At 50.1% G+C, this 23,640-nt stretch overlaps 1 protein-coding gene across 1 annotated transcript in view; it reads right to left on the bottom strand.

Moving 5' to 3' along the window:
- The window catches only part of Inpp5a (inositol polyphosphate-5-phosphatase A), a 190,945-nt gene extending 168,033 nt beyond the window's left edge, over positions 1-22,912 (bottom strand). Inside the window, exon 1 of the mRNA XM_051145549.1 lies at positions 22,750-22,912. Coding sequence (XP_051001506.1) covers positions 22,750-22,824 — 75 coding nt within the window. The 5' untranslated portion in view covers positions 22,825-22,912. The remainder of the gene's footprint in view (positions 1-22,749) is intronic.
- Positions 22,913-23,640: the final 728 nt, after the last annotated feature.

Below are 23,640 nucleotides of genomic sequence, written 5' to 3'. Positions count from 1 at the left end.
CGAGTGGCCCTGCAGCCTAGTGTTCTAAGGAAGAGATGGCCCTGGGCTTTGCATTCCCAGGTGCACCACATCCTGGAGCTCTGCATACCTGGCTGCTACAGACCAGGAAGCCAGCCAGGCTATACACCTGAAGGCTACGCCCATGGACATGCAAGGTGACATAGATCTAAGAGCTGACCATAGACCTGAGAACTGACTATAGACTTAAGGGCTGACCATGGACCTGAGGCCTGACCACAGACATAAAAGCCAGCCATAGATCTAAGGGTTGACCACAGACTTGAGAGCTGACCATGGACCTGAAAGCTGACCACAGACCTGAATGCTGATTATAAAGTGGAGAGTTGATCATGGATATGAGAGCTGACCATGGGCCTAAGAGCTTACCATGGATGTGAGAGCATAAGATTTTGCATACGGTTTTTCTGACATCACATTTCACGTTTGGTCCAGCAAAGCTCTCAACCTCAAAACACTAGGCAGAACTCCCTTTAGAATCTCTGTGGAGCTCACCCAGACTATAAATCTTTACAGTGTTTTCTATCCTCATGGGATATCATGAAGAAGCCAGTCCAGGGATGCCTTTGGGCATAGCACCAAGGTAAAAGGGCTGAGATGCCAAAGTGAGCCATGTTTTCCCTTGGAGCAATGCCCCTCATCTTCCCTGTTAAAGTGAGCATGGGCACTATATCCCCCAGGTCAGCCATCCTCCCTGGACAGTTCTAGATTGACATCGGGACCCCCATGCAACAGCAGATGCCCCCTTGGGATACAGGCCAATGCCTGGTAGTGATGAACTCAAGAAGAACCCTAGCAGCTGCATGGCAAAACAACACAAGAGCAGGGGTTAGAGCAGGGTATTGCTAAGGGCCACACGCACTGTAGCAGAGAAACTGAAACTAGGAGTGGACCCCAGAAGAAAGCAACCACTGCTCCCTGCTTCCAGCACTGAGCTTTTGGATACAGAATGTATGCCATCCTCCTTGGAGGAGCTGTCAGGGTGCTGTCCACGGACATGAGGGAATTGACCAGCGACCAGAGTCTCTAGCCTACCTACCCACAGAACCAAACTCTGGGCATAGTGGCATGCAGAGGCACGTGGCACTTCTCAGAAAGGCCAGTGGACACAGGAAAGGACAGGAGAAGATGGACATAGACACTTCCTCAAGAAAGGCATAGGGTATTGGTGAAACAAGCCTTGCTCTCGGGCTCTTCTTAGGAGCTATCCAATGGCTTGCTTCTATAAGCTTCCTCTTCTGCCTAGACTACCTCCGGGGCTGACAGGTAGCTAAGGGATCCTGTAACATGTAATCCTTTCAAATACACCCCAGGGCCTGAAGAAGGCCAGCTGTTCTCACGAGGAAGTGGAGCAGCACCTGCAGCTCACATCTAAAGCCGGAACCAGCAGCTAGGAGTGAACCTGTTCAAGACAGGCTCACATCTGCAGAGAGCAAGAAGCCCTTGTGACATCAGTAACCATGCTCACTACCTAAAGGAAGACACAACACATGCCAGAGCTAGACGCATTCTCCATACATTCTTCCAGGTGACAAGTGTGAGGCCAGTCGAACAACCTAGAAGGGCTCAAGCCACAGTGACCAAGGTTACAGCCAACAGAAAACAAAATCATGACTCTAAGCAAGGCCTCTGTGACAGCTGTCACATATTATTTTTGTTAACATTATTGATTCTTTGTTAGTTTCATGTCATGCACCCCAGTCCCATTCATCACCCCATACCTTCATACTCACCCTTGCAAAGTCCCTTCCAAAACAAAACACATAGATAAACAAACATGTGCACACAGGCACACGCGCACACGCACACACACACACACACACAGAGAAAACATCTTGTAGAAGCTATCGTATATCACAATGTGTCCCACAGTATTACCCTCTATCCACACATCTTCACTTACAAATGTCCGTTGCCCTGAGTCACTGGTCTGGTTCAAGATCTCTGACTTCTGTGACACCATCAATACTGGATCCTGTTGTTGCCCTGTGTCATGGAGGGCCCTTTCACACTTCCCAACCATCACAGATAATATACATTTGGGAGTGAGTCTGTTCAGAGCCCTGGCTATGGACCTGGGTGCTAACTAAGCTGATCAGCCCACTGGCTCTCCCTTATCTGCACCACCAGGGCGAGCTCTCCAGCACTGCTCTGGCTGGCTACCCAATGCCACCATAAGCCTGAGGCAGGGTCAGTTCTCTATCTCTCATTGCCTCAGGGCTGACTCATCCACACCCACACCTCCAAAGCCAGCTCCACTGTGCTGCCCAGTCAAGGTGTGAAGCCCACTCTCCCACATGCCTGTGAGGAGAGAGGCCTGCTCTCCTGCTCTCGCATCCTTGGAGCTGGCTCACTCACACCTTTGTCATCACGGCCAGCTCCATTGTGTTGCCCAGATGAGGTGCAGGGTCACTCTCCTGAGTGCTACAGCCCAGTAAGGGGGCAGGGTTAGCTCTTCGGCTCTCAAGACCCTAGGGCCAGCTCGCCTGGCCACTGCAGAGTACACCCATGCCACCTCATATCAGATGAGTGGTAGAGACAGCTCACCCACTCTCATGATCCTAGGATCAGCTCTCTCAACTGCCTCAGGTGACAATCTGAGCATCGGAACCAAACAAACACACACACACACACACACACACACACACACACACACATACACGCACATGGCCAGACTGTTGTCACATCTTTTTTTTAAAACACATTTTTATTGAAAAATAAAATAATTCATATTACATCTCATTTTCTATCCCATCCCATGCATCCTCCCATTCCTTCCTCCCTCCCGCTTTCACCCCATTCCCCTTCCCTATGACTGTGACCTCCTCCCCATGAATATGGTGCTAGGATATCAAGTTTCTTCTTGGTAGTCTGCTATCCTTCCTCCGAGTGCCATTGGGCCTCCCCAACAAGGGGACATGGCCAGATATGGGGCGCCAAAAATTGTGTGAAAGTCAGTCCCCAGTCTCCACTTAACTGTGGAGAATGTTCTGTCCCTTGGCTAGATCTGGGTAGGGGTTTGATGATGACTGCATGTATTGTCCTTGGTTGGTGCCTTCGATCAAGCAGAACCCCTGGGCCCAGATCCACCCATCATAATATTCCTCTTGTGGTTTCTAGGACCCTCTGAATCCATCTATTTCCCTATCCCCTCTATTTTTCTCACCTAGAGTCTCAATAGGATGTCCTCCCCTCTGTCCCACTTTCCTGGTAAGTGAAGACTTTCATGGGACCTGCCCCTTGGGCTAGTGAGCTAACCCAGAAGCAGAGAGACTCAAATGTTGTCATATCTTAAGACTCAGTGAGAAGGCTGTCTTATGCCATGCCAAAAAGGAACTCCATACCTCAGGAGCTTAGGTCTTGACCTTCAGGGTCTCTTAGCAACATAATTACAGCCACAGGGGAGACACCTGCAAGCCTGCATCAATATGAAGCAGTTAAAAAAAAAAGTTGGAGGCAGCACTGGATCAGTTTCCCACAGAAAACTTCACTTTAACTCAGCTCAAACCAATCTTTCTTGAAGAAAGTCAATCAATCATATACAAGAAGACGTGTCTCACTGCAAGAAGTGGGAGGCAGCACAAGCACAAGTCACACACGCAGGGAGAAAGCAGACAGGCCAACAGGTCTCAGTAAGACTTTTAGTGAGCAGCCCCAGGCCAGTAAGTGTCCATGTTCCCTAAGGGCAGGACTTCCAACAAGGTCATCTTTAAGTATAAGACAAGCACTGGCCGTGGTGGCGCACGCCTTTAATCCCAGCACTCAGGGAGGCAGAGGCAGGCAGATGACAGTGAGTTTGACGCCAGCCTCGTCTACAAAGAGAGGCTAGGACAGCCAAGGCTACACAGAAAAACCCTGTCTTGAAACACCCCGCCACCCCCAAAAAAGAATAAGACAAGCAGATGAGTCACAAGCCACATGAGGCCGGTTAGCCTGGTCACCGACTTCTCTAAGCTCACAGGGAATATACACAAGACAGACATTCCTGGGAGCTCATTGCAGAGGGCATTTCTTCAAGAGCTGTCCTGAAGTGCTGCTTTCTTCATAGTGGCAGTGGCAGTGGTCAACAGAGAGAGTGTGTGTAGTAGTTTTCTTTGTCAACGGGACACAAGCTAAGGTCATCTGGGAGGAGGGAACCTCAACTGAGAAAATGCTTCCCATCAGACTGGTCTTTATACAAGCCTGAGGAGCGTCTTCTTGATTAATTGTTCACGTGGGAGGGCTCATCCCACTGAGAGTGGACCACACCTGGGCAGGTGGGCCTGGATTGTCTGGAGAGAAAGCTGAGCAAACCATGGGGATCACTGCAGTAAGCGGCATCCCATCCATGGTCCCTGCTTCAGGTCTGAGTTCTTCCCTTGCGCTCCTCCCATGATTCTTCCTTCATGATAGACTGTAATCTGTTAAGATGACGTAAGTCCTTCCTTCCCCACATTGCTTTTGGTGGTGTTGTTATCACAACAGAAGCCTTGTTAAGACAGAGGAGAACTCACTAGAACATGGCAGCACTGCAGGTACCTGGGCCCCAGGTGCAGGGGTGCTGTGTTCTCACACATGCTTGGAGCTAAGTGCTGAAGGAGAGCTGGCTCCGAGGACACCGGGGCATTCATCTCTCTGTCAGAAGCTGACCCTCACCTGGTGTGTGCTTATTCCACCAACATATTAAGTCAACAAAGGTGCCCCCTGATGAGGTTCTCCCAAGACTAATGCAAACAGAAGCACAGCTTCAAACCTAGAACTATAGCCATGACCCAGGACACTCAGGTGGGCCCCATCCGTCTGTACAGGAGACAGTCTGCTCAGCAGTTCTCAGGTCATCAGCTTAGTGAAGGCAAAGGGATGAGATAGAACACTCAAGAAAGGCTTCCATTTGATTTAACTCTGAATGCAGCCAGCACCAAGAGACAGGAGACCTGGGAATCCAAAAGATCAGCAAAACTGGCCAACCTGCAGTAGACTGGTGAAAAGGGGGTCAGTTACTGAAGTCAGGGATGAAGAACAGACATTATCTCCAGCCTTACAGAAGTGAAAGGACCACGAGGAAAGTGAGAACCACCATGGACCAGTGAGAGAAGCAGCCAGGTACCCAAAGAACGCCTAGCAAGACACAGACCAGTAAAGCTGACTCATGAAAAAGGAAAACTCTCCAAAGATCACCCACAAACACAAGTAGAATAAACTGAACCTAAGTTCAAGACCCATAAAATAACTTAAAACAACAGTGAACTTAGTTGAACAGATGGGAACGATAGAGGAGGGCGGTAACAGGCAAGGTACAATGCGGTGTGTGTGAGGGGGGGTTTATTTTACATATTAACTTTTTTTTTAAAAAATCAATAAAAGAAGAAGAAATTAAGATGAATTCAATCTGATTGGAAGAACTGCATTGCAGTGGTAACACTCCCCTGAAAAACCTTACAGACTTGTGATAACCTCTGTCTTAAGTTCAAGCTGGCTTTTTGTGGAAAACTGACAAGCTAAGGCTGAAGTTCATATAGAAATGGAAGGAAATGGTCAAGCCAAGACACAGAACAAAACCATGGCAGACTCACGCTTCTGATCTCAAAACTTACTCAAAGCTGCAGTAATCAACAGAGTGTGATGCCGGTGAAAGGGTGGACATGTCAAGCAATGAGCTAGAAATGAGACTCCAGACATAAATGTGGATGTTCATGGGCAATTTAAATTCCAACATGAGTGGTAAAATGGCCCCGTGAGGAATAAGAGTCTTTTCAATAAATGCTGCTGGAATGACTAGACAGCCACATCCAAAAGAAGCAAACCCCCTACGTTACATGACTGTAGGTCTTAGAAGAAAACAGATGTCTTTGTAACTTCAGACTAGATGCAAACAAAAGAAAACAGAAGGCATATTCCACCTAAATTAATACTATTTCTGCCTCAAATAATATTCAAGAAATGAAAACACCAAATGGGAAAACAAATTGTGAAACACGCAGTTACTAAGGATCTAGTATACAAAATATATAAAGAATTCTAACAATTCAACAATTTTTTTAAGTTAAAATGTGCTGCACAGTTGAATCTTCAAAGTTGACATATAAATACCCAATGAGCTCATGAAGAAACTTGGCATCAGGGAACTGCACATCAAACCATAGGGAGATGGCACTTGACACCTACCAGGGCAGTCGTGACCAAAGATGAGCAATAACAAGGGCTGTTTGGGGACATGGGGACATTGGGACCGTCACTCACTGCCAGTGGAGCGTGAAACGGTCTGGCCATGGAAAGCGCCCAGCAGCAGTTCCTCAAAAGCTAAGCTCCCTTGGCCAGCACCTCCACAGCTGGGTTTACACCCAAGAAAACAGAAACCAATGTTCAAACAAAAGCTCGTGCATGGATGTTCACAGCAGTCCTATCTGTAACAGCCAACGGGCCACCAAAGCCACACAAAATGCAGTGTGTATCTACACAATGGAATAGCACTGAGTCACAAAAGTGAATGGAGTATCTCCAGTGCTGCACCATGGGAAATTTCAGAAAATACTGTGCTGAGTCAAAGCATCTGACAGGACTCAGACTGCTGGATCCCACTCATAGGAAACATCCAGAACCAGTGACCCTGAGACAAAAAGTAGATTCCTGGTTGCCTGGGTTTCAGGGAAGTGGGATGCAGGATGACTACAAATTAGCGTTGGGTTTCTTTGCAGGATGCTAAGAGACCCTGGAACTGAGAGTGGCGGTGGTTGCACAAGCAGGTGAATACATGGAAATGCTGAGCCGTATACATTAGAACAGGATTCATATGTTATCTGAATTTTAGAATTAATAGACAATAATAAAAGAAACCAGTATAGACTCTTCAAAGTGAAAATGAGGAATGTTCTACAGATAGAGACATGCTTCATACACACACACACACACACACATACACACACACACACACATACACACACATGAAATAAAAATACTCCAGAAATAGGGCCTCACTTACCCATGTGCTCAGTCAGTGAGGCTGAGATGAGGAAAACCCTCTTCCTAAAGAAGCAGCTGGCTTAGGCCCACCCACTCCCTGTACACAACAGTAGAACCCTTCCCTGGAGGCTCCTCCCAGCCTGGTAAGACAGCTCAAAGGCAAGGGCCACAAGATGCATGCTGCAAACTGAGTGTGAGCGACCGGCCTGCAGCACTTGGCCAGCCAAGATGAATGACGAGGCCCAGGGCTTAGGGCTCTAGAGAAGGCAACACACAGACAATTTGAGAAGGACACTTAATTTGCTCAATTCACTCTGGGCCAGACACAACAGGCACAGATGTGGATGTGACTACAACTTCCAGAAGCCCCAGGATCATGGACCTTTGGGACTCTGGGAAGTTAGCAGCTGCACAGGAAGCACCAGCCAGCAAGTGCCTGGAATGTCACCACCACCAGGTAGCTTCTACTCTAAAGGCCTCTCTGAACATCTCAGCCCCATACTCTGAAGGGGGAGCAATGTCCTGTGGAAACGCACAGGTTCCAGGCACACCTCTATAATGTTACATATATCACTCTCCTCCCAGGCTCAGAGCTTGCTCCAGCTCTGCAGAAATACAACCAGGTTCCCTTTATAAAACACACACACACACACACACACACACACACACACACACACACACACACACGAGTCAACACTCCTGCCACCATGTCCTGCCTCTTTCAATCCAGAGAATTGACAGCAAAGGACCAAGTAGCACCAAACATCCACCAGAAATCCCAGATGGGGACACTGTACAAGAGGCAGGTATCATCCAGGCCACCACAGTCTGAAAAGGGACCTTGAAGGATTAGCTATGATTGGCCCCAGCACAAGCAGTCTCCACGAGAGCCTCACGTCAGTGTGTCCATGTTTGCTAGGTGCATGTGCCCGAACATTCTCAGGTGAGACTCAGGAAGGCACTGGCTCTTCCACGGCTCCTAGCAACCCCAGTCACATATGGTCCTGTGGGAAAGCAACCCAGAGACAAAGAGTACCCCTTCCTTGTCAGGTACCGCCACATTCTCCTGCCTACACTGCCTGAATGCCAAGCCTGGAAGCCAAGTTGCTTTTTCTATAAGGTACGAATGGTGAGAATCTGAACACTTTCAGCAACAACAATAGCACTGGGTCAGCTTCCCAACTTGTCAGAAGACAGAGACTAACACTCTCTAAAGCACAAGGCAGCCATGGAGCAGCCACTTGCACAGCACTCAGAGTGAAAAAGGCACACTCCGGGCAGTAACCCTGCAACTAGCACAGAACCACAGCAAAATGCTGGGCAGGCCTCATCAAACACAGATCATCTGGGCTCCTTTGCAACCTTAGTGGAACAGTGTGACAGAATAGAGACTGAAAGAAAGCCACACTAAGATCAACATAAGGGGGCAAAGAGATGGCTCAACAGTTAAGAGAACTGGCTGCTCTTCCAGAGGACCAGAGTTCAGTTCCCAGAACCCCTGCAGGCAGCTCACAACTGCTTCTAACTCCAGTGCCAGGGGATCTGATGTTTCCTTATTGTCTCCAAGGGCAGCAGGATATGTGGTGGCACATATGGACAATCACACACACACACACACACACACACACACACACACACACACACACAAATAAATCTTCTGCATGTGCTTTTTGTTTTGTTTTGGAGACAGGGTCTTCCTATGTAGCTCTGGCTAGCCTGGAACTCACTATGTAGACCAAGCTGGCCTTGAACTCACAAAGATCCAAATGCCTCTGTCTCCCAAGTGCTAGGATTCAAGTATGTCCAGCATGTCAGCAAGTAAATCTTTTTTTTTTTTCCAGGACTAACATAAAAGCAGCCAGCTGGCAGAGAAAGCCTTCCCTGCCTGGGCTTCACATAATGAACAGAGCTAGAGCAAGAAAAGCCTGAGCAGAGCTGGACATGGTGGTGCACACCTGTGATCGCAGCACTCATGAGGCAGAGGCAGGTGCATCTCTCTGAGTTCAAGGCCAGTCTGGTCTACAGAGCAAGTTCCAGAATAGCCAGGGCTACACAGAGAAACCCTGTCTCAAAAAAAAAAAAAAAAAAAGTAGAAGAGGTAGGTGTGGGTGTTACTGTGTTCATATCCTTAAAGAGTCATTCTCCTGGTGACCTCCATCTTTGGGGGTTTTACCCGCAGCTCACTAGCCTACTCTGATTCCCAGGAGGGCTTTCTTCCTAAAAAACTATCTACTTCTTTTTCTAACCATGTGTCCCTGATCCAATTCAATTTATTTCCCTCAGACACAAGATCCTGGATATTTCAACAAGTGACATTCTGGCAAGTGCCTGTGGACTCAGATCTGAACCTATAGTAACTAGATTTGCTTTATGAACAGCAGACAGCCACCGGAGGTAAGATGACTCCAGCAGGCGAGTGCTGAGCACTCTCCTACGAGGATGCTGCAAGTCAGTATCTCATCAGTAAGACAGACCCTAATGCAAACACCACTGAAAGACTGTGAGATCCCTCCACTGCACATCTGTGTAGGCCACATAGCTCAGAGCATCTAGTCCCTCCAGAATGAGAACAGGGAGGTCAGTGCTGCACATCTATTTTACACACCAGTATAGGAGAGAGAATAGAGTCATTGGCATCATCAAATCCTAGATGTTGGTTTCCCATCAACACTATGATATATCTGATCTCTCCCAAGTACAATAGTATTTTTTTTAAATGGTGGAAAGACTGTGTGTTAATGTCGCTGAGTCAGTTATCCACAGTTCTTAGTTACACCACAATGTCCCTATGTCAGGGTCATGCTGTTCAATCATAGGGACACCCCCAACAGCCCAGAAGTCCTAAATCACTTGAAGCTCCTAGACTCCCCTAGCCCCACCCCAATGCAACCTCTCTTCTTCCATGTGAGCAGCTGCTTATCAGTAGATGAGGAAACAATTTACAGTCAGCTCAGGGGCTCAACTGGACTCAAGGCCCCACTCAGAGGGACAACAGTAGCAATCGAGCAGACATGGCCCTCCACAACTCAACACCCTCCCGCTAGACTCAGACCCAGGCCTATGACCCTGTCCACTGTAAAGAAGCAGAGGCCTGAGAGCCATCAGCACACAGCAACTCTTGGCCCACAGTGCCTGTTGCTATTACTGTCAGCCATTATCAGCTGCCTTGCTCCCCATTTCCTGACTCTGCTCTTGTGTCACAGTACCCCCACAGCCACTCCTCCCTTGCTTCCCCAGCTAGCTTAGATCACCAGATCGGCCAAACCAAAGCCTTCAGGACTCAGCTCTTACCGCATGCACCAGTGGCTGTGCGATCTCCACAGCAGAGCATCTCTGTTCTAGGCCACTCTTGAGTCTGGCTCTGTGAAGACCTTCTCATTCAGAATTATGCTCCACGGCTGAGAGAGTTGGGGTCCCAGGCCCCCAGGTCCCAGTGGGGAAGGTGGGTCACCAAGTGTCTTTGCAGGGGAGGCAGAACCCCCCCAGAACTATGAGGGTGACAGGCCTGGCATGCAAAGTACCTTGGGCCACATCCAGTCAACCAAGGCCCTCTACCAGAGGCCACTACCCAGCATGCCCTCCTGGCCCTGGCTTTCCTATAAGGCACAGCAGAGCCATATAAAACTGGAGCTCTGTAAAGGTAACACCACGCTTGTCTGGGGGGACCCCAAAGCTCCTGCACGAATTGGAGCAGATGGGGAGAAATGAGACTCCACATGACCCAGTGAGGGTCTCAGACAGCCTCATGTCTGTCGCCAGGGTGCTGGTTTGTCTACCTCACTGGTCAGTCTCCATGTCTCATGTTCCCCACATGTGACCCGGCCCTCTCCTCCCACCTGGACAGTGCACGGAGTGCACCACCTGACTGCAACAGTGAGGGCCCCCGAGTCGTTACAAGAAAACAGGAAGTTATGACAGATCTGAAAAACCCAAACCGTGATGAAGGAGAAAAGCAGCAAAACAAGTCCCCAGAAATCGGCCTGCTCCTCACACAGATGCCGTTGCAGGAGAACAAGCCCTAGGAGAGTAACTCTAAATGACCCCAGATCATGCACAGCATGGGTGGGCCTCACCTCCACGGTGCTAAGAACACCTGACACTTACCGAACTGGACAAAGTAAGTGTTCATTGAAGCCCCTGACAAATCTCTGTAGCCTGGAACCGGTACACAACCCCAAAACTCCACAGAAGGAAGCCATATGGCCGAATCTCAGCCTCCACATGTGTGTCACCCTGGTGGTCAGAGCCAGCACCCAAAGATGTCCCTCCTCTTACTTCTTACCCTAACTCCTCATGTATCTCAAAAGGTAGACAAGGGAAGCTGTGCAGGGCTGAAGGACAGGCCTCTCTGGCTCCTTCTTGGGACCTCAGATAGGGCCCAGTATAATGGAGCCTCAAGCCCAGATGGGTCCAGGACCACACACCCAAGCCATCCCAATGGCCAACTCCCAGAGAGGCATATACCAGGCCTGGGGAAATGGCCCTACAATGGTAAGAGCCGCACAGAAACAAGAGAAGGTGAGATGGGCCAGCAAGCCTGACATCCCAGCACCCCACAGCCTTAGACAAGGTCAAGGATCCTCCCACACACAGAAACAAGACCAAATTCTCCCTTCCTCTTGTTCTCCTACCACTGAGGCAGTCAGATGCCTCCTAGCAGCAATTAACATCCCCTTCTGTCCTACAGTGGCTGTGTTGATGGGCCTAAGCCAAGATAGCCACCTGCTGCCAAGAAGGCCAGACCATCCCATTACAGACAGATGTTTCCCATGCAATCTCAAGGAATGCAACTGCTAAGGCCACAGAAACACCCAGCCTGGCATCAATGCCCCCACCCAGCATGCCATCATTTATCCCCAGCATGGCCACAAGCCTACACAGAGCCTGAGTGATAGGTCCACAAAGCTACAGTCACAAAGTGCCTCTCGGACTTGCATATGGATGTGCAAACACAAATCCGGAACCCCAAGAAAAAGGACAAAAACATCAGGCCATTGGGGATCCCTAGAAAAGCCTCACTACACCCCCATGGAGATTGTCAGGCCTGGGTTGGACTGCAGGACCTTTTCCCGATGAACAGTGGCATGTTCCCTGCACCTGTAGGCAACAGAAGAGGCTGGTCTACTGAGTTCTCCTGGGAGGATGGCACACTCCTGCTTCACCTGAAGTAATGGTGCTCAATGACGGAGAGCATTATGACTCCCACCTGTCAAGTAAACGGGGCCTCCAGCGGCAGTCCCAGTACCTTATACCCCACCTAGAGAGGTGAAGAGGAGGACAGGAGCCATGGGGCTGCCCACGACAATCATTACCAACTTGTAGGGTGCTTACTATTTAAAAGAAAAAGCTGGAAATGCAAATGAAATCCCCAGGGCACTCCATGCCCTCTCATCGTCAGGAAGGCACCACCAGGTGCTTGCACAGCAAATGGCTGAGCCCCACACAGTGCCAGAAGAGTATGAAATGGCACACACCCAGACACACACACACACACACACACACACAGCTCAACCAGTCCCAGGGAAGCAAGCACCCACACCCACTTCCATACAGAACTGTAAGCTCCAGGAAGACAAGCATTAATGTCTATAGAAACAATGTTTACTCACTCACTGTACCCCAAAGGCCTGTCTACTAAGAATGAATGAGCCATGTGACCATACAGTACAATACAACTCAGCCACCGTCAGGTCAACTGTTGACACACAAAACCAAGAAACCTCAAAATCGTCACACTGTGCTCAGTGAGAGAAACCAGACGTCAGACTGAACATCATATAATTTCATGACATGTTAACTTCAAGACAGGATCCAGCCAGACGTGGTGGTGCATGCCTTTAATCCCAGCACTCAGGAGGCAGAGGCAGGTATTGCTGTGAGTTCGAGCCCAGCGTGGTCTACAAAGTGAGTCCAGGACAGCCAAGGCTACACAGAGAAACGCTGTCTCGAAAAACCAAAAATAAATAAATAAATAAAAGGAAAGAAAAAAAGAAAAGAAAAACAGACAGGATCCTATGGGACAGCAGAGCTGAGGTGGGTGGGACCAAGAGCTGAGGCTTTCTACTGCAGAGGGCCAGGGGAGGAAGTGTTGCAAAACTGCTTCATGGCAACAGCTGCATAAATTCAGGCATTTTCCAAAAGCCACTGACCGGTACAGCCTCCTAGGTAAATTGTGTGGCATGCAAATTATTCCTCAATAAAAGTGTTTAAAGAGAAAAGAGAAAAAAGCTACAGTCCAAGAACCAGACTTTTCCACTAACCACAAGAGTGCGTCGGACCATACTTATCCCTGTGGCACATGAGGTGCAAGCAGAGCCACTGCTAACGTCACTGTGCCAGGGCAGCACACCACCTTTGGTGTCAGCTGACTAAAACACCTCCCACCCAGCCTCCACCTTCATCCTGAGATGGGATGGGTATCAGGCATCTCAAGGAAACCTGCCAGCTCTCCACTTCTGCCCTCTAGTCATTCGTGTAGACCCTCAAGTCATACAATGCCGCTGTAAGCGGCCAGACACCTGTATCTTGAAAGCTGTCAACAGGGGACAATGACATGACAAAGCAACACCTGGAATCACTTCAGGTTGGAGAAGAGGAGGCAGGGAAGGCAAACTCTACACACATTACCCAAAGCCAGAACATAAGCTGGTCCTGGAAAGATCCATGAGAGCCACCAGCCTCTGCAGGGATCTGGAGGAAATCCTGGGAAAGACCAGTGGTTCGGAGGCCACAGATGTAGAAATGTGTCGTACTTGAGCAACAAGCACTATGAGGGGGGAAGAGGGTACGAGAACATGACAGGGGAGACCGCATCGGTGCAGAAGGAAGCTTCCAGGGAGTCCCCAGTGTTCCAGCAGGCCGAGGCAGCAGGACAGCAAAGCTGCAGCAGATGAGGTTCCCCTGGGAGCAATGCCAGGTCATACAGGAGGCTGTAACCGTTAGCCACATGTGTTCAGGTTCAGTGAGTGGCTGGCCAGCCATCTGGCAGCGGCTTAGCACCCAGAGATAGAGTGAAGACAAGGCTGTTGGCCCAAGGGACCCATAGAAAGTTCTCCACATCAGACTGGGAGAGCAGTGCTTGCCAGCAGCATTGACAGAGGCAGGTGTCCCACACTCTCTGCTTTAGCATCCTTAACCAGATCTCCAGGTAGGATTCCTGCTTGCTGAAGCATAAACAGGCAGGAACAGAAAATGAACCAGGCTCACATGTCTGATAAGAAGGGGGAAGGGGCTCTCTAAAGAGATGGCTCAGCAGTTAAGAAGGTATGGCTCTTCCAGAAGTTTGGTTCCCAGCACCCATGCTGGGTAGCTCACAACCACCTGTAACTCCAGCTCCAGTAGATCCAATGCCGTCTTCTGTCCTCCATGGGCACCTACACATACATGCTACAAATGCATGTACATGGAAATAAATATAAATTTTTTTTATAGAAAGGTAACAGGCTCCAGGGTCCATGCTGAGGCAGAGTGTGGCCTATCTGAGCCTCCAAGGGGAGAGACAGGCCTGGGAGCAATTTGAGTGGGAAAAGTGGCAAGGACATCAGCTGGAAGGTCCAACCATGGGATGTAATAGACTTGGAGTTCAGGATGCAGATGGTGAGGGTCAGATTCATCATGGAGACTGTGCTCTGGGGTGTAGCCAGTTCAAAGTTGGAGTAGGACCAGAGGAGAGGGCAGAGACTGGTCTAATAGCTCCAGTGGGGGTGTTGGCGGGGGGGAAGCAGCACTGTTCTACATGCATACCCCAGGACAGAGAGTAGGGAGAATAACCCAGGGCCTCAGCAAACTCCAAGGAAAGGTCCCCTACCCTCATCAGAGAGATAAACCAAGAAGACAATCAGCCCAAGGTCACAATGGTCAGCAAGTATGCCAGGGCTCTGCAGTAACTAGACCATGGTGACTCTCCTAGAAGTGAGTTGAAAACATTCCATTTGCAAAAGGGAAAACAAACAAACAAACCCAGAGGCAGTGTTCCAGACTTGCAGAACACTTGTGTCCTGGTACCACACTCAGGGCTTATCTCCCACCAGGAATCCCCTTATATTAAATATCAAGCCCAGCTCACCCAGAGCCTCTGCCAGAGCCTGGGACCCTTTACATCATAAGGGTCGATCATACAAGATCATACAAGACCCAGGCATCCTATAGAGGACCAGCTGGCACAGCTCCTCCCTATGGCAAAGGGGCATCCAGTAATCATTGCTCTGGTGGCATACCACCTCTCAAGGCAACCTTTCACAGTGTAAATGTTGGAGGAGCTATGCAGGCACCAAGGGTGTGCTCATCACTAATGCCAAGCAGAGGCACAACAGTGACTCAAATGTCTCAACGATGAAGTCCAAAGACATGCTCACAAAAACAGAACACTTGGAAGAAACTGTGGGCTAAGAACCAATGATGAAGAGCCTCCCACAGAGCCCACAGGGATGCTAACTTAAGTTGATGGACTACACCCCCAATCTGCCAATACTAGAGTATTTATTATCAGAGTAGGATTTCCACGTCTGGATCCAAATTCTCCTTGCATGAAGACAGGCAATGGCCTCTCATTTGTTTTATATTTTGGATGCTCCATTCTCGTTCCTCATTAAGGAAAGCTCAGAAAGCTTTCTCACCACTATATCAGGTCAGAGGTTTGCACCAGGGTCCCTAGTCTTTGAGGGGCTCAAGATCAGGCTGCCTACCCTGAGAATTAGTTCTGGTTCTAGGTTTCACCATGCCTGAAGGCCAAACCCTAATCTACTCTCCAGGAAAAAAAAAAAGAGAGAGAGAGAGAGAGAGCCAAAAATGGCCACCAGAGCTTCCAAATTCCCTCCCTGCAACTCCAAGGGCGACACTTACAAGGCAGACTTAGCTAGCCATTGCCTTACCTGGCTGCCTAGCAGACCCAAGAGCTTGGCCAGCACAGGCACCTCCTCAGATCTTTGGGAGGGTCTGTCAGTGTGGGAGATTGCCAGGTATTCTGCTCCAAAGACCTCATTCACTGCCCCAGGAGGGGAACAAGCAAGCCTACCTTCTGTCTCAGGCACACTGGTCATTCAATGAGCTCACACACTCGGCAAGACACCCAGTCAGAGCATGGCTGTCCTTGAACAGCACAGAACAGAAGGCCTGTGGGGCCATTTGAAGGGGAAGCCCACACTCTCCTAACTATAACTTAAGGAACCCTTGGCTTCTCTTCCCAAGTCTGAGCCTCTCAAGTGTAGTCTCACGTGGCCTGGGACAGGGAGGGGCTCCTGAGGCCCTTAGCAGAGGCAGGTGGGTTGGGGGTTCTATGACTTCTCAATCAGATCACCAAGTCCATGAGAGCACTCAACATAAATCCCAACACCAAGCAAAGTCCCCCCACCCCCACCCAGCCCTGCTACTTGGAGGAGGACCTCTGTGTGATGAGACTGCTCAGGTGTCTGTGTAGACTGTATGAGCACAAATGCCCCCCAAATGTCACTGGGACATCCAACAGCACTACCCTCAGTACCTCCTTCAAAGATGGAAAAGTACATAATATCTGCAGTCGCCCATGCTCTCATGCCCCTCATCACCTCTGGAGCAATGACAGTAAGCCACATGGAGGATGGCAGTCCTGCAGAGGGATACTGCACTTCAATGGCTCGTCAATAATGGAGAGACACATGGTCCTAGTTCCTTCACACCCGAACAGAGTCCGGGTGGGGAAAAGCAGATGACCAACATATGTATCTCAAATTTTTTAAACATTGTATCTTAAAATTCTAAACACTGAAAGCAGCCAGGAAGTGATGTTTGTGGAAAATCACCTGTGTTTACAAATCAGAAATGGTTTCATACAGTGGTCAGCACCAGTAACAGTAGCAATAAATGTTGTGATGGTGTTTCACTTGATCCCATCACCCAGGGAAACAAGTGCCAGTCCTGTTTTACATAGTCAAAAAAAAAAAAAAAGCACCCCAGACTGAAATTCAGACTGCCTGCTTAACTTTCTGTTCACAAATAACAGTGCCAGAAGAAAGAACACTGAGACTCCTCAGCCACCTACCTATCCTGAGACCAACTAGGGATAGACGGAGAGACACATGGTCCCAGTTTCTTCACAGTGGGAAAGAGCTAAGGAGGGAGCATTCACAGCATGGAAACAGATGACTACCAGGTTTATCTCAAAATTCTAAACGTTGAATGCAGCCTTTTCCAGGAGGAGAAGCCAGGCCACTGGCAGCCACATGCTCTGCCAAAGAGTAAAGAGACAAGACGGCTGGTCCCACTTCAAGAAAGTGCTAGTAGGGATGGTTTATTCATTGAGACAGCATGTACTGCTCCTGCAGAGGACCCAAGTCCAGTTCCTAGCAGCCAGTTCCAGGTAATAGGTACCCTCTTCTGGACTCGATAGGCACACACACACACGCATGCACACACTCGTGCCTGCACATAAAAATAACTTTTTAAAATGACAGTGCTGGTCTTCTGTGAAGGCTAATTGCAGAGGGCATAGCTGGGCCCTCTGTGCTGTGCTTTACAAGGCCATCTTGGCCTCAGCTTCAGCCTCTCTGCTGCAGTTTTGAGCATCACAAAGAGAAATGGAACCTAGGTGAGGACCAAGAAATGAGCATGTCCAGGGAAGGTCTGGCTTTACCTGGGTATACCACCCTGAGAAGTGAGAAAGGAGAAGCAAGTATAGCGTTTCCAAGAAGCCAAGTCTTGGGCTGGAGAGATGGCTCAGAGATTAAGAGCACTGACTGCTCTTTCAAAGGTCCTGAGTTCAATTCCCAGCAGCCACATGATGGCTCACAACCATCTATAATGAGATCTGGTGCCCTCTTCTGGCCTGCAGGTGTAGACGCAGGCAGAGTTCTGTATACATAAATAAGTAAATCTTAAGAAGGAGAAGGAGAAGGAGAAGAAGAAGAAGCCACCAAGTTGGGGGAGAGAAACCACTGAGGAAGGCATGAAATGGATGAGGGCCAGGGGACTGGCGAGTGGCTCAGTGGCTAAGAGTACTTGTTGCTCTTGAAGAGGACCCAAGTTTGATTTCAGCACTGTCTGTAACTCCACTCCAGAAGATGTGAAGGCCTCTTCTAACCTCTATGGGCACCAGGTACACATGTGCTACACAGACATACACGTAGACAAAACATCCAAACACCTAGAATAAATGAGTGTGTGTGTGTGTGTGTGTGTGTGAGTGTGTATAGTTTTTTAAAAGAAAATAAGTGAGATTGCCATGTATAGCATGGTAGCTCCTCCAGACAAGGGCACAGTTTCTTCAGGACTCAGTAAGTCCTCTCTGCAAGGCACACACACACACCCTGAGAACTGAAAACACCCATCCATAGTACATATACACAAGAGTTCCCAACGGTTTTCACAACCAAGATGCAAAACCAATCCAAATGCCCACTAACTCATGACTGGACAAACACAAGCACACAGGGACACCTGTCCGTCCATAGAAAGAAAGGAAGCATTGATGTATGCTGCCACAGAAAGAATTCTGATGGCTGCTTGCTAGGTTTAAAAAAAAAAAAAAAAAGCCAGACACAAAAGCCCCATGCTCCACAGGTATACATCTGGGATCCAGGAACCTCCATAACAGACAAATGCACAGAGACGGCAGACATACGAGTGGTGGGCAGTAGCAATGGAAGGTGGCAGCCAATGTATAGGGCTTCCCTTTGAGATGACGTCAGTGTTCTAGAGCTGACTACAAGGAAATGACCCTAGTCCTGGCACCCAGAGTCCCCAAGTGAAGAAGTGTGGGGCAGAAGTTGGGAAGAGTAGTGAGGTGGAGGCTGCCCTTATGAAGGCTGCTGCGGAGAACAGAGCAGGCCTGTGGGAGCCACAACTATAGCCCCTTCCACACTGATGAGGAACCCTGGCAAAGACGATAAATACAAAGAGGTAGGAGGGAGAGGGAAGTGGGTCAAGGTGTCTGCCTGGAGTCCACCCACACAGTTCTGACTTGCCTCTCACCATCCCCATGGCTCAAGAACACCTACTGACTAGGGACATTTGGTTCCCACTAACACTGCCAGTTCTGCAAGACCACGTCTGCCTGGAAAGGGTCACTTGGGAGTTAACTAAGCAAAGCAGGAAGCCAGCTCCAAATGACATCTTACTCTAAATACACAGCAGGACCAAAGGCCAGCACAGCCTGACCATGTAAGGGTGGGAGAACCCTGAAGCACGCCTGCAAGCATCCACCTTCTCAGCTCACTACTAGTCACTAAGTGAGGAGCCTAGAGCTACAAATGGTCAAAACACCAGCCAGATCAGCAGAGCAATCACCGCCATGGCCTGGCTCATCTATTCCCTCTCCCCAAGGGACAACCAATCAAACTAGGAATCAACTAGAAAGTCACAGGTGCCCCTGGCTACCTGGAAAGAGACTTCTGAAGGGTCACTAGCTGAGGCAGCGGCAGTCAGAGAACAAACGGGCTGAAGATTCTTCCTCCAAAGGGTGACTGAGCCAAGATTGGTTTTTCCTAACACTGTGCAAATGACTTTAACTGTCTCACTCCCACCCAAGAAACCCTGGAGCTTCCCTGCCCCGGTGCTAGGTGACGTGACCAATCCCCCTGCCAGCAAACAGAGTATCCGCTTGAGTGTTCTGTGCTGAACATTTTCAGTCTTGACATTTAACATAATAACATTGAGAGTCCCTCTCTCTCTCTCTCTCTCTCTCTCTCTCTCTCTCTCTCTCTCTCTTTCTCTCCCTCCCTCCTCCTCTTCCTCCTCCTCCTTCTTCTTCTTCTTCTTCTTCTTCTTCTTTTCTCTCTCTCTCTCTCTCTCTCTCTCTCTCTCTCTCTCTCTCTCTCTCTCAGGTCTTCCACAGTTCTTTTAAGAACATGAAACAAATCTGCCTACAGTGATGCATTTGGACAACACTGTGAGGTCAAAGAGCTAGAAGCAAGCTGAAGGCCCTCAGCAGCACAGCTCAGTAGCTGTAATGGGCCACCCTGCCAGGCAAGGATGCCAGCCAGGATTGCTGGTGAGACAAGAGCAGGCTGAACAAGATGTTCTGGAGATCCCAGGGTACTGACGACAAAGCTATGATTAAAATTTACATACATGGGCTGGGGCCTATAGCTAAGCAGGGAAGGCTAGGGTTCAATGCCCATTTAAAAAAAAATTTACATGGTGTTTTAAGAGGGGTCACATCTGGATTAGGAAGAGGAGGGAAGACGTTCAAAACTACAAATGCAGAAACAAACCACCTACTGCTTGTGCATAAATGGAAAAAATGTCCTTCAGAGCCAGCATGACTATTTCAAATCGGACACTTTCCTCCTGGGAACCGACTCCCTTAGGCAGCAGCTAAGGCGCTGGGCAGGGTAGAGCTTGTTTCCCACAGCAAGAACTCTTTTATAGTCCTGAAAACCGCTGGAGAGGCAGTGTCACCAGGGGCACATGGCACACCAAGATGCACAGTCAGTCACAAGCACATTTTCTGACTCTGGTATACCCGAGGAATTAAATTCTAGCTCACTTGAGAACTCACCACTCTCTCTACTCAGTTTCTTTCCCACAGCACCCACCATGGAAACAGACCCCAGAGTATGAGTGTGCCCTTCTTGGCCATTCCAATGAGGGTATGCCCCCTACCCTGGGGACTGGTTCAGAATTAACAGGTATAAGTCACCAAGATAAATACTCCTTTTAGATAGAAATGCAGTGCAAAACTCCAGAGAACCTTAAGAAAAAAGTAAAAACTCAAAGAACATGTCGCTAAACAAACATGAGGTGAGCTGGGCATGGAGGTGTACTGTGTTTAATCCCAGAGGAGGCAGGTGGATCTTCGACTGCCTGGTCTACACAGTGAGTTCTAGGCCAGCCAGGGCCGCATAATAAGTCCCTTGATTCCAAAAACAAGGCGAATTAAATCACCCACTTTAATATCAGAGAGAGAGAAAATATGTGTGTATATGATTGAAACACAACAAAAACTCTAGAACTGAGAATTACTAGAAAGAATGTTTTTCACAGCAAAATTCTTTTTCCCCTGGAGATGAAAGTGCCCCACCATGCCTAATTTTCCTGACATTTCTGAGGCTTTGAAGCCACAGCTAACGGATCTGAATCATCTGAACAAAACCACGCTACAGTGACATGTTACTGGAAGGCCTAGAATAGAATGCTAAATATATGGGCACACACCCATACAGGGAAAACTATCACACGTGAAACTACATCGAGTTGTCCATAACTTGAGAGGGCAGACAGTGCCTCTCTAGCAGGGAACTACAACACACTTCATGTCTAAAAGCAAAAATAACAAAATACAGCGATAACGCCTGCCTTCTACTAATAAAAAAAAAAAAAAAAAAACAAGCATACGCTGTCTGTGAACTCGGCTCAATGAAACTCTTCTCTCATGCATGCTGCCAGGAAGGAAACAGGACCCTCCCCTGAAATCTACATCGGGCCTGTGTCCAAGCCCTGGCACTGTCCCAGCTCTTCAGCTAGGCAAGGGGAGAGAAAGAGAGAAAGGGGAGTATGTGGCCCCATAGTTCCATCTGCGGCGTTACCCTTTCTTCTTAACCAAGCATGCCACTTGGAGCGGCATTCTGCTTTATTTGGGTTGGCAGTTTAAGTACCAACAGCGGGGTGGCACCGTGGCTGCAATGCTGAAGTAGGTCAGCCTCAGCCTGCTCCAGGGAGCTCCCAGTGCCTCAGGCCTCAGCTCCCTTCTGCCTCCCAGAGGAGAAAGGCCAGGGTTCCGGGGTGGGACTGGGGACAAGAGAAGCGGTCCTGCAAGATAAACGCCTTTGGCATCTTTTTTTTTTTTTTTTTTTTTTTTGGCCTTGAAGAGCTTTTCAGCACCTTTTCATTTAGTAAACAAGGAATATAAAGTCCTCCAGGGCTTGAATAGAGGCTGCCTTATTTGAGAACTAGCACGATTACAAGTTACATGGCAAAATGAGGGTGCCTCCTCACACTTCAGGGACTCCCGGGGGACAGGACAGAGGGATGAGACCTAGAGACCAGGTCTCAGGCTATGGCTCTCAAGGTTTCGGTTTGAGGTCTGTTGGGACTTCGTGAAGAAGGCACAGGAATAGGGTGCAGGAGAAGAATTGGAGGCCAGGGTTCCTGCTTGGGAGGCGGGGGGGGGGGGGGGGGGGGGGTGCAAGGGTCGGTGCAGGATCTGAGGTTTTGGGTCAGTGTGCGCTGGGTTGGAGGACAAGGGACCAAATTTTGAAAGCTGTGTTTCTGGGGTCAGAATTCAGACTTTGAGAATCATTCAGAGAGACTGAGGGGCCAGGATTGAGTCAGGAGACCTGGGGTCAGCATGGGTTAGGTTTGGAGGCCAGGGCATCCAAGTACCAGGATTCTGCGTCAAAATTCCAGGTCAGAACTTGTGGCTCTAGAGTTCGGGAGCAGGAAAGGGATGGGGATTTGCTCTTTCGGGATCACAACAAGGTACTAGCATCAGGATTCAAGGATCCGGACTTAGGTTGGGTTCCCCGTAGGCTGGGTTAAGACGGGGGTTTAAAAGCTGGGTCTTCCGAGTTTGGTCTCAGGGACCAGAAAAGCGGTGTCAAGATCCGGGGTGTGTGTAGCTGGAAGTTTCCTGGCCTAGGGTCCATGGCTACAGGGTCAGGGTCTGGGGCCTGGGGGATTCCTGGTCAGGGTCCCCAGCTGTGGGTAGGGGGCATCAGAGTCACACGTCCAAAACACAATTAGCCCAGGGTCCTCGGCTATAGACGGCGCTGTAGGGGCCGGGATTTAGGGTCTCCAGCTGGAAATGAGGATGTCAGGGTCCCGGGCTTGGAGACTCCTGCCCGGCAGCCGCCCCTCCCTAACCGACGGCGCGGCACTTACGTCGTCGAAGAGCGAGCCCACGTTGGCCGTGACCAGCAGGACCGCGGTGCCGGGGGCGGCCGCCTTCCCCGCCATGGTGCCCGGGCGGAGCGGGCGCTGGACTGGGTGGCGGCGGCCGCTTCCTGCGGGGCCGGGCGGGCTAGGGTCTCGCGGGGCCGCGGGGCGTCAGCTGCGCCGAGGGACAGCACCGGGGCGCATCGCGGGCTCGGCGGGTCGGACCGGGCCTGACCAGAGCTCCAGCCTCGCGGTCGCTGGCTCTTCGCTGCTCCGCGGCCCCGCGCCCGCTCGCCGCCGCGCCTCACAGCGGCCCGCGCGCAGCCATTAGACCCGCCGGGAAAGTTCCCGCAGCCGCCGCCGCCGACTCCGGCTGGGGCAAGTCCCGCCCCACAGGGGGTGGGACGCTAGGAGGCGGGGCTGTCGGTACCCTGGGGGCGGGGCTTCTTTGTGGGGCGGGGTCTGCGCGCAGCCTACGGACCTGGGTCCTGGGCTCCTGGGCTCAGTGGGCTGGAAGGGCGGGGTCTCAAGCACAAGCCCGGCTGAGGGGTGGGGTCTGTGCAGGGGCGGGGCCCTCTCGCAGGAGCTCGGCCTGAGATGGGGCGGAGCCCACACTGGAGCGGGGAGAGGCGGGGGCCTATGGGGCATTCCTGTCAGTCAGGTCCCGGGGTCCTCCCCTGGTTTTGTGCCCGCCCTGCCGCGGTTACGCGCATATTCCACTCTCCACTCTTATGACGTCACGACCCCGCTACCAAAGCGCCTCTTAAAGGAGACGCGCGCTCGGACGGCTGCAACCAGTGCTCTTTTATCTGCTCTTGTTGGGAGCCCTGGACCTCTTCCCCGCTGCTGAACGCGCCTCTAGACGGGGTCCTGGCCCTCGCGGGTACCGGGAGTCTG

This window comes from Acomys russatus, chromosome 5 (assembly GCF_903995435.1).
Source record: "Acomys russatus chromosome 5, mAcoRus1.1, whole genome shotgun sequence".
Taxonomy (NCBI): Eukaryota; Metazoa; Chordata; class Mammalia; order Rodentia; family Muridae; genus Acomys; species Acomys russatus.
The sequence above is the reverse complement of the archived record's forward strand: the minus strand, read 5'-3'. Positions and strand labels throughout refer to the sequence as shown.